Here is a 12,514-nt window from a genome sequence, read left to right on the forward strand (position 1 = left end):
AAAAGATTACTCTAAATCCATCACTATTCCCTACATCAGAGGCACCTCAGAAAAAATCAATAAAATCTTAAAAAAACATGACTTGACCACTTGTTACAGACCACATAGAAAACTGGCATCCCTTATCCGCTCCACCAAAGACCAACCACTTCCCCTAGACCTACCTGGTGTATACCAGGTCCCTTGCAGCTGTAAACTGTCCTACTTTGGCCAAACAGGCAGGACAGCAAATATCAGAATCTCAGAACACAAGGATTACATCCGATTTCACCAGTACAGCCACTCTGGGCTTGCAGACCACGCTCTGGATACTCGCCACAGAATAAGATGGAAGAAAGCCACAGTAATACACCGCAGCAAGTTCAAGTATGAAAGACTATTCATGGAATCAGCCTCAGCCCTTAGGAACATGCCAAACCTCAACAAATTTGGATGCATGAAACTGCCCCAAATTTGGGAAACTTTTATCAAAAGAACTTCAGCCCAAAGGCCAAGAACTACCAATATAGCCCGCCAGGGGGCGCCTAAAGTCCTGATAGTGCACCATCAGGACTTTAGGAAAACGCTAGCGTCCTAGCCTCAGTCTCATTTGTTGTATTAGTACTTGTGTGCACGTGTCTTTTTAGTAAGTTCCCAAGAAGATGGCAACGTAACGTTCGCCGAAATATCGGAAAGTGTATATTAAAGTTTATTTAATCTATATTTCCAGTATACGCTGTCAATTCCTTAAATATTAGTTATTACGGTTAGTCTAGGACACTCCTTCCATAGCCATATGCCTATGGAAGGAGTGTCCTAGATTCGATTCCCGTTGAAGACGTGAGGAGCTTAGGGATCTTCCTCAGTCGTAGCCAAGTTAGCTGGTCTTGGGTGTGGACATCAGGATTTTTTCCACCAGTTTATCTGGGGGTTTTTATCTCGCAAGCAGGAAAACTGGCCCCGTGAGCACACAGGCTATAGTCGTAGGATATAGTACGGCAAGGAAGGCAGCAGGAGACCACCTTGCTAATAATCATTTCCCTAGTATGGTAGCATATAGCTACCCCCTACCAGCTGTATAGCTGAGGGAATAGAATAATAGAAAATATTAAAAGCTATATTTTCATCAGGCATAATATAAGAAGAAAAGGAAAAGATACAAAATGGCATCATACAATGTGATAGTGCTTTTTTTTTCTTTTTTTCTTTTTTCTTTTTATTTAATGAGCCTAAATTAATATTGATAGTTCAGAGATAACAGTGAAATGTCAATTGCTAGAAACAAGGTTCAATTATTGTTTCAAACATCAAACTGATTATTCACTCTTTCATCCTTTGAAGTAACAAAATAATCTAAATGCCAATTTCATGATTTATTAAAATTGCATTTCGATTTTCATATTTTGCCAGTGTTTGGAAAAATATGAAATAATATCAAATATCAAATTAAATATCAAATAATTTAATATTATATAATAATAAATTTTTTGAATTATTTTTGAAATAACTAAATTTATCTGCAGTGTTAAGACTAAATTTTTGTCTGGATAAACAAATTGATTTGTTTATCCAGACAATCCTTATATGTATTAATAATTTTATCTTAATAAAAGTGATATTATATAATAAAGGTTTTAAAAATAATGGATTCTATATTTTAGTCTTTAGTAAATTGGGATCCACTTGATCAGACTGTTTTAGCAGATGAACAAGTTGATGATGATGGTCGATCATGGCGATCAGGTGCAAAGGTGGAAAAGAGACATTTAAAACAGTGGTTCCTTAAAACTACAGCATTTTCTGAGGTGAGATACTTTTAGAGAAATTTGACACTTATTTCTTGAGCAAGAATTAAAGAACTCATTTTTTAATCATTAATGTTTTTGAATTTTGTTATGGGTGAAATTTTTCAATGTAACAAAGATCTTACTACATCTTTGCTAGTATTGCACTGCTTGGCTGGCCTGGTTGACCAAGTAAGTGGCTAGCATATACCTGGATGCAATGAGATATCGCTGAAACAAAGAAATCCTATGATATATTTCATTGGCCTCAAAAAAGTCTCTTCTGCCTCTTCTTTGTCGTACACACCCTCTTTTTTTTTTTAAATGAAATAAAGAAAAATCAGGTTTTGAATAAAATAGTCTTCTGCTCTCTGATGCAAAATTTTAATGCTATATTAATGTTTTTTGTTTTCTATTAAAAAAATTCCTCCTACCCTCTTTAAGTATGAAGAAGGTTAGAGAAAATTTTTTTCAAAACATAAATGAATAAGAATAAAAGTCTTTGCTTACATAAAAATATTGGTGGGGAACCTCTTGGCAATCTCTCATGATATTCCTTGTCTGAGGTTAGATGGCTGACAAGCATACCCTCAAGTCCTCCTCCAGTGTTTGAAGCTGTTACCTGTTCTTATGCTTTGTGTTCATAGCAGAGAAACCAGCCCCACATAGATACGATCTTGAGAATGGAAGGGTGCTTCATTTGCCTTCTTTGTGATGATGGGATACTTCTGTTGAAGAGTCAGCTGGGCTGAGGCCATTTCAGAGGACTGAAGCTGATGAGTGCTTCAGTTTCAGCCCTCTGTCATTTCTGATTTCCTTTAGCTCTTCTTCTTCTTCTGCAACAGTTAATTAATTCTGCTGATTTGCATGCACTTAACACAAATGGATCTCTCACCCCCAGTCCGAGGAAGGTACATCAAATGATGAGAAATGATTTTTAGTGTTTTTACTCAGCAGTGACAAACTTTGTAGAATTAAATCAACAACGTTTTTGTTCAGTCTGCAACTTTTTGTCAGCTCAAACATTTCAACTTTGTTCTCTTCTTTTTTTTTTGTCTGGATGCCAAACCATGTTAAGAGCTCATTTTGCCAGTACAAATAAGAACATTTTCATTCTTTCCCTGCATACTCTTGTTAAGAGTGTTAAAGCTTGGGAGATATCAACTTCATTGTGCCTGGTCTCATTGCTGAGCTGATCAGCCAGCTCATATTCCAGATATAAAAAAAAAAAAATAGCTCTTTCCTCAGTTCATAGAACCTTAAAAGTGCCTGTCCTCAAGATAGCCACCTCAGTTCCAAGTACAATAGGAGTTGTGTGTGAACAGCATTGCAGAACCCAGTGCTGAAAACAATCTCGATTTTAATGACCTACTCTTGATGTAGTTAACCATTTTTATCATCTCATCTCATCCATTTTTGAAGCTTAGTATTACTGATTTTGAAATGAGAAAACAGTGTGTAAAAACAATGCAAGGTTTCGTTTTCTTGGCCAATGTGATGAATCCTGCCAGGCTTCCTGACATAGAGGGAGCACTATCCCTGCAGATGCTGATTCATGATTTCCATGACAAATCATGAGAATCAAAATAACTGTTGACAACATCAAGAATATCTTGACCTTTTGTTGTTTTTGGAAGTGGTTTGCAAAATAAGCAAACAACTCATGCTTCTCTCCAGATGAAATTATTCAGTGATGTCTTTATTACAAGCAAACCTGCTAAATATTTGCTAGAGTTGAGCTTTTCTATTGATGTCAGTTGACTTGTCCATCTGGATGGCAAAAAAAATCATCTTTAATGTTAGCTATCACTTGTGACTCAACATCTTGAATCATGTTTTGTGTATCCTGACTAATAGTGCTATCTGACATAGGCATGTTCATAATCTCTTTTTTTTTCATATACCTTGCCAAACACAATATTTACAGGTATTATTTCTGGGAAAATTCCCATGTTTCTCTCTCTAAGTAAACTGTTATTTTTATGGCTATATAGCCTACTTTGTGTAGGAGTGCTCCTTTTTCACAATGTCATTGGCTTTTTACTCAAATCTTAGGGCATTATCAATGTGTTATAAAAACCCATATATGAAAAATAATATAGGAGGAAAATTCGGACATACCTTTTTGGATGTTGTTGGCTGTCTCCTTATCCTGGCGATATGCATTCATCTGCAGTTAAGCTGTTAAAGGAAAGGAGCTGGGAAAAGTGGGGGTAAAGCAATGTGGTGGAATTATTTGAAAAAACCCAGGTTTTTTTATATATGTATAATATTATTATTATTAAGGGTGGGTAGAGAGCACTTTGGAGAGGGGTGAGAGAAGGATCTGAAAATGGAAACTATTTTTTGGGGGAAGAGGAAGGATTGATGGGAAAAGGTCATGGGTGGGAGTAACATGGTGTGAGCCATTTTGACAGTGCGTTGTCTTCAGAACTTGTGGGGGAAGACTACAAAGATGATGCACTATTGAAACGGCTCAAATAATTTACTGAAAATACATTTACAGTGCGGTACTGTATATATCGATACTGTAAGTTAATATTGTCTGTTTACAAGATGAATTGTATGTCTGTCAGTACCTACATCAATATTGTCTTAATAGATACAAAACACTCTAGATTACTAATACTAGACATCAAAAATGAAAAGATAATGTGAAAAAAAATTATTCATATTTATTTACAGGTATATTGATTCATGCATTGATAACGAAGCAGCAGTATGATTGCTTTATGGTAGCCTAGTGCAATCGATATGATTGCTTCGCAGTAGACTAGCCTATACACTGATGAATGAATCGTTATAAAATTTTTATTTTATGTTAATTAATTAATTTAACTAATTAATAACAGTTAATTTTATGCAGTTATGATTTAATACTGCATCTCTATGTTTATTTACATTTCTCTTGACTACAAATGGCCATATATGGTCTGTAAGTGTTTGTGCGCATAAGTTTTGATAAATTTTAACCTTTTATAATAGATGTGTGTTATTTTATGGCAGTAAATGATAAAATAGACTAGTATTCTATATATATTTCATGCATTCATGACATAACTTTTTCTTAATTTTTTTTCTATTTCTAGGCTGTGCAATTTGTCTGTGTGTTTTTTTAGATTGTTACAAATTTCCAAATATTTAGTAAAAAAAAACTGCGTAGTTCAAACCCACGTTTTTCAAGATCAACTGTATTGTTCTGCATAATGTTCTATTTATATCCTACTTAATTTGGTGTGATTTAATTTTTTTGAATAGTATTTCTTTGGCACCCTTATCACATGCTTTTTCAAGATAATCAAAGTTTAAATAGAAATCCTTGTTATCTTATCACAGTGTCTTGACTATTTGTCATAAAATAAAAATCTCAGCTTGGCAACCCCTTTGTGGCTAAAATATAGTTTGTTCTTCACTAATTTTCTGTTCATCAATTTTGCACCTTTTCTCAAGAATGCTTACATAAACCTGGATAATTCCCACATTCAGATGTTTTATTTTATTTTTTATAAATTGGTTCTAGAACTCTACTTCCAAATGAATGATCTTAAAGAGGCTATTGTGATAAAATAGCCTCTTTTTTAGGAATTCAACTTTGTGACCAAACTGTTTCAATATGCATTGTAACCACTACAAGATTTTTCTGCCACCATAAATAAGCATTTCAAATGGTATATTGTGTGTTCTGGCTGCTTCAACATTTCAGGTTTCTAATTTTCAAACTGTTCTAAATGTTGATTAAGCACTCATAATCACATTCTTCTTAGATATTTTCTAGAACAAAACAGTAAGTATTGTTACTTGCTGTTTTGTTTAATAATTTTTCAGAGTAATTACTTCAGGCATTTAGAATATCCTTATCTTGAATTTTCATATCACCATTATAATCTTTAATTCCTTTTGTGGCCCTTCCTGCCATTTCTAAATGTATAATATTATGAAAGCTTGTCATCTTCATAATATTTATCATTTTTTTGCTTTTTACTTGTATACATAGCTTTCTTACATTTTTCTCTATACTCTCTAAGAGCGCATATTAGATTACTAGCCAAAAACTTTCTGAATATTTTTTTCTTTTCAGGCAGACTGTTTCTTTACTTTCCTGCGTTGCTACAGCATTTTTAATTTACTGTTCTTATGGATCACTTTGCCACATGCTTCCATGGTTGAGTCATTAAATGTTTCCTTCGGATTCTTTTCACCAGTCTCTATAGTTTGGTTCTTATTTGCAAACTCTTTTACTTTTATCCTAATATTTGAGTATATGAGTCTATAGGCACAGCTAAGAGTTATTCGACTTTGATTCTTTTCAGTGAATGACTTATTCTTATCCTACTGAACAATGAAAAATATGCATAATTGAATTCATGCATATTTTCGTTTGAAACATAGTAACAGTAATGGCTAATCCACGTCCTAAGCAGAAATCTAGTGGCACTTACCATTATTATTATTTGCTTTACCCTTTTCTCCAAATCTTCAAATAACATTTCTCTGTCTGAGGATACACCTCTTATTCTGAGTTTAGAACTCCAATAGTTTATTTTTCCTGTATGTTTTTATTTTGAGAATGTTTTCTGTGACCATAGACAACAACTCTCATTGTACAATTTTCCCATTTTAAAATTTGCCCACTTCCCTCTTCTTGAAATTAACTCCGATTCATGAAGTTTATCCTCATGTTTAGTGTCGAATACTATATTTACTCTTTTTTTCCCCCTAATCCTTAATGCTTGAATAACTCATCTTATTGGAGGAAAATGGAGGAAAGAATACTCTAAAAGGAAGCAAAGATGATAAAGGTGACCTGAAAACTGAAGATAAGTGCAGTATATTCTAAATGTCTGGAGTAATTACTCTAAAAGATTGTTGAAAGTAACAAGCAGTAACAGAACAGTAACTCTTCTGTTACTGCTTAGATGTTAGGTAAGATTTATTCAAGCATACTTGAAAAAAGCAAATTGTGGTAGAAAAACTTGGAGAAGAACAAGCTGAATTCCGGCCAAATAGAGGTTGCCAAGATCAGATTTCCAGTTTACAACAAATAGGTAAGAAATCATGGGAATATGAGAAGAATCTGTACTAAAGTTTTGTAGATCTGGAAAAGGCTTACAACAAGGTGCCCAAAGAAAAGCTTTTCAAAACAACAATTATATGTGGTAAATGACACATAGTCATTTACCACATATAATTACATAGTCGTTTAAATTGTAAGTCAGCAGTTAGAATTGAAGGAAATACAGGAAGACGGTTTGATCTAAAATCCAGTGTAGGATAGGAATGCTTATTATCTCCACTCTTATTCTTCATCTGTATGGATTGCATTACAAAGAAAGTGGCATTAAACCTGATATTAGAATCAGAGATATCAAAACTTTGCTCTTTGCTTTATGCAGATGATGTTATACCCATAAACACATCCAATACAAGTCTTCTGAATTTTCTAAACTACCTAGTTGTGGTAATGGGTGCATTCGAGATTGGGAAGAGAGTGGTGGGCACCAATATTTTTTTCTATGAAAATTTATACTTGCATATCATATCAAATAATAACAATTAACAAATTAATTAACTATGAAAGTAGGATAAATACACATGTAACATTTATTGTACAACTAAATTAAACCATCGCACAATAAGCAAAAACATTTCTCTTTACTCTGGGATAAACAATAGTCTTCTTCCCAATCAGTGTTGAATTTCTGGGTTCATTGTTTTTTATTTGGATTGCTCATTTTGGGGCAAAATTTTTAAACATGAGAAAACAATGTATAATACCACAAGGGCTCACTTTTTAGTGAGTACGGGAGCAGCAAACCGAGGCACCTGATGCTGGACCGTGTGCCTTACTTCATGCAATATACATCTGTATATTATCTATAGTTTCTATTCTTCTTTCTTTCTTTCTTTCTTGTTGTTCCTCTTGCTCCTTCTCCCCCAATGCTATTAGAGTAGTCAAGGACTAGGGGTGAATCTTTCCTATTATACTATGTTTTTTCCATCTCACACAGTAGAAGTCTGCCTTCCCTCTCAAATGGCAGGTTTTAGAGGCCTTAAGGTGGCAGCCCCACCACCGAACTCTCCCTGCAAAAGGTTGATAGCCTATCCAGGGGAAATTTGCAATTACTCGCAAAGCTCTGAAGAAGAAAAATAGGATGGATTTTATCAGAATTGATCTGGCTAATGGACAGGGACTTCTCTTTGAGAAATGAAAAATAGATACTTGGAATTACACACAAAATTGATGAGCTAAACCGAGAACTAAAAAATAGAAACATTGATTGATATAGCAGCAATAACTGAGACAAAAAAGAAAAAGAAGAGATCTCAAGTTCTGGAAGATTATGTCATGATCTTCTTCGGAGTTCCAGAAGACAAATGGGCTCATCTGGGGTTGCAATTTAGATTAATAAAAAATGGAAAAACAAAATTTTGGATTATACTTGGGTGTCAGACAGAATAATCAAAGTTAGAATGAAAATTATGAATCAAGCATTCAATATTTTTGGAATTTATGCACCAGTAGATGGAAAAGAGGAAGAGACAGAAGAATTTTACGGAAAACTTCAGGAATGTATTGATGAAATGAATAAAAATGAAGCAACAATCTTGATGGGAGATTTCAATGCTAGAGTGGGAAATAACCCAAACAGGATGCATTTGATCAGAGAGAGAGAATCAGTAATCAATAACAATGGAATTTTATTAAGAGACTTCTGCATATTTTACAGTCTAAAAATCAGCAATACTTTCTTCAGGCATAAAGATCTACATAAGTACACATGGGAAGCAAGAGGAACTAAATCAATAATGGATTACATTATTATTAAGAACAAACTAAATAATAATATCAAGGATACAAAGGTTTTTAGAGGAAGCAAAATTGATAGTGATCACATGTTAGTTGAAAGCAGATTTGAATTCATAAAAAAGAACCACATATTTCAAAAGAAAAAAAGACAATGTATCAACATCTAATAAACAGTTTAAAATTCACCTCCTGGAACAGAAGAGTATCAGAAACTTATATGAAAGCAGAATAAGAGATAAAATAAAACCAACCACAAACAATATTGAAACTAACTGGAAAAATATAAAGGAAACCATACTAAAAGTAGCAGAAGAAAATTTAGGATATAAATCAAGGAAAAACAAAAAATGGCTCAGAACTTGGAATGATGACTTAAAGGAATTAATCAAAAGGAAAAAATCGGCTTTTAAAATCTATCTGCAGAGTAAAAACACTGCTGATTATATAGAATATAAGAAACTACGGGCTGAAGTCAGAAAGCTTTCCAGAAATATACGCAGAGAAGATTGGAGTAAATATGTTAAATCATTAGAGCAGGATATCACTGGACCACAAAGAATAGGTTTTAAAATTTTCAGGCAACTACAAACAGCAGAAAATGACCAATTAAGAAATAATCTGATTTCCAAAGCAGATTGGATAGAACACTATAAAACATTGTGGAATGAAAAACAAGAAATACAAAACAATGACAAAACTCACAGATTGAAGATATCAATACACAAGAAAGCACAGAAGAAATAGCAGTGGAAGAATTAGAAAAAGAATTTAAAAATTCAAGAAATAGAAAAAGCCCAGGCCTGGATGGAATATGCATTGAGCTCTTTAAATATGCAGACAATAGCTTAAAAGAAAACCTACTTAAACTCTTCAGTAATATCTGGAAATAACAAAAGATCCCAAAAGAATGGGAAACTGGAGTAGTAATAAATATTCACAAAAAAGATCCCAAGGACAATTGTGGAAATTACAGAGGCATTACTTTCTTAATAACAGCATCTAAAGTATATGCAAACATTATAAAGAACAGACTAATTAAATATACAGCAAATTATTTAGAAAAAGAACAGTGTGGTTTTAGAAGATGGAGAGGATGCACAGATGCCTCTTTCACAATGCAACAGATCATAGAAACAAGAAAAGAATTTAATCTGCCCACTTTCTTCTATATATTGAAGACGAAAAGGTGTATGATAACTTGAACAGAAATCTACTCTGGAAAATATTACAGAAAATATTACAAGGTGATAAAATACTTCCTCAATTAATTAATGCAATAAAAAGTCTATACAGAGAAACAAAAATTGGCAAATGGAACATTATCAGAACCTATAACTATAAATAAAGTAGTAAGACAAGGTTGTGGCTTATCCCCAATCCTATTCAACATTTATATAAACCGAATCCTAAAAGAATGGAAAACAACTGTCAAAGATGGAGTTAAACTAACAAATAATATACAGCTAAATACAATACTTTATGCAGATGATCAAGTACTAATTTCAAATTCAGAAGATAAACTTCAAATTGCAACTAACCATCTAAATGAAATAGCAAAAAAATTTAAAATGAAAATCTCTGAAACAAAAACAAAAGCTATGGCAATGTGTGGAAACATTCAAAAAGTCAAAATTATTATTATTATTCAGGCCTCCATGGAGTCAAAAGACTCATCGCAGGAGGTCCTTCCTAAGAAACACAAAGTCTATCAAGACTCATCGTTGGAGGTCCCTCCTACAATGAGTCAGGCCTCTATGGAGTCAAAAAAACACATCACGGGAGGTCCTTCCTAAGAAACACAAAGTCTATCATACCACTCCTTAAACTCATTGACCGTTCTCGCTTTCACCACTCTATCAGACAGTGCATTCCATAGTTCAACCACCCTCCATGCAAAGAAACCACTCCTCACCCTCTTGCTCACAGTTTCCTTTCATCACTCCTTCCTGCTGTTCAACCAAGCAAAAGAACTCCCTACTGTCAACCCTGTAACCACTTCTCAACAGTTTAAAAGTCTCAATCATATCACTTCTCCTTCTATCCACCAAACTCTGCAGTCCACATTCCCTCAGCCGATCCTCATAATAACATTGTACAGTCCTGAAACCATCTTTGTTATCTGCCTTTGTACCCTTTCCACAGTTAATTTATCCCCTCTCAAATCCTGGGGACCAAATCTGAGAACAATAGTCTTAACACGTTCATTGCCAATCACGCGATATCGTGTGTTGCGAGTTCTCACCGAACAGCCGATCACGCAGTTAGCGACGTCCACGCGATGGACGTCGCTAACTAAATAAAAAAATAAAAAAAATTTGGCCACCACACGAAATTCCAATTTTCAGCTTGGCAATGAACGTGTTAAGTGTGGTCAGATCAGAGCCTTATACAATGGAATGATAACTCTTTTATCTCTGCAGGTCAGCATCCTTCTCATTATTGCAGCAATCCTCTGTGTTACCTTCACCACCTTTGTAATATGTCCCTTAAATTCAGGTTTCTATCAATCATCAACCCCAGAACTGTTGTTTCCCCTACTTCCTCCAGTATAGCTCCTCCAATGCGTATACAGCATCCCATCGATGTGTCCCAAACCTCAAGACCTTACATTTTGCTACATTAAACCAACACCCCCATTCTTAACAATAAAATAATAGAACAAGTTACAGAATTCAAATACTTGGGAAATATAATCTTGCAATACAATACTGATTCACAATTGGAAGCAAGACTACAAATTTACTATAGAATGAATGGCATAATTAAAAGAAATTTTGGAAAACAAATGACTAAAGAAACTCAATTAAGATTACATAACATGACCTCTGAACCATCTCTCAAATTTGGAAGTGAAACTTGGATTCTAAAACAAAGAAACAAACAAAGACTAGAAGCAGCACAGACAAAGTTTCTAAGACCTCTCCTGGGACCCACTAGGTTAGATAAAAAGAAAGACATAGAAATAAGAGAAATTAGATACAAGAAACATCATACAAGAAATAGAAGCATATCAGCAAAATTGTCTACATCACATAGAAAGGTTGAATAACAATAGTATCCCCAAATTAGCATAGAAATATAAACCTACAGAAAGAAGAGACCACGGATGTCTAAGATTAAGGTGAAAAGATCAACTTTATATGCAGAGCAGGAGCAGGAAATAAAAAGCTTATACCTGAATTGCTCAGATGACAAAAAGAATGTATGGTCAAAGTGTGCTGACAACACTGATGAAGTGGTGACACATTCCTCAATCGCACAGTTGCCAGTAGACTAAATACATAAAACATACACACAAAACTGGCACTGGTAACACTCGCACTCAAAGATAGAGGAATTACAAAATGTTCGTAATATAACATAAATGTTAACATTTTTTACAATTTCAATAAATATTATTGCTATTTGAAGACTTGTATTTTCCAGTTTTAATTTTATTTTTTCCTTATTTAATAATTGACAGTGTGTGCATGCAAATAGCTCTGTGGGTGCAAATATGCCTGCAGGCATAGGATTGAGAACAACTGCTCTAAGTTGAATAGCTGTAACATGTCAGCATCCAGGAATGCATTAGCAGAGCTAATCTCAGGTGGTATGGTCACTTAAACAGAATGGGCGAGGAAAGATTAGCAAAACAAGTGTTCTCTGCCAGGTTGGCAGCAAAACGACCCAGAGGAAGACCAAGATATAGGTGGATTGATATGGTACAAAGTGCCTTAGACGATAGAAATATAAGATCTGATAATGATGGAGTCTGACAAGTAACAGACTGATTTGGAGGAAAATTGTAGATAGGAAGTTAGTAATGATATAATTTTTTTCATGTAGTACTATCATATCCTGTACACCCCTTTGAGGGTACATGGCAGGAATTTGATGATGATGATGAATTTTTTTTGATTGGCGATTTTGTCTGTTTGTGAGATTGATAAAAAAAGTCATT

At 34.1% G+C, this 12,514-nt stretch overlaps 1 protein-coding gene across 4 annotated transcripts in view; it reads left to right on the plus strand.

Moving 5' to 3' along the window:
* Positions 1 to 12,514, plus strand: part of LOC150101933 (putative leucine--tRNA ligase, mitochondrial) — a 212,305-nt gene that overhangs the window by 75,363 nt on the left and 124,428 nt on the right. For all 4 annotated transcript variants that reach the window (XM_090400328.1, XM_090400327.1, XM_090400330.1 and 1 more), the window contains exon 8: positions 1,641 to 1,784. In XM_090400328.1, coding sequence (XP_090256454.1) covers positions 1,641 to 1,784 — 144 coding nt within the window. The remainder of the gene's footprint in view (positions 1 to 1,640; positions 1,785 to 12,514) is intronic.

Source organism: Typopeltis vanoorti, chromosome 11 (assembly GCF_054136105.1).
Source record: "Typopeltis vanoorti isolate ZY-2024b chromosome 11, IOZ_Tvanoo_1.0, whole genome shotgun sequence".
NCBI classification, from domain to species: Eukaryota; Metazoa; Arthropoda; class Arachnida; order Uropygi; family Thelyphonidae; genus Typopeltis; species Typopeltis vanoorti.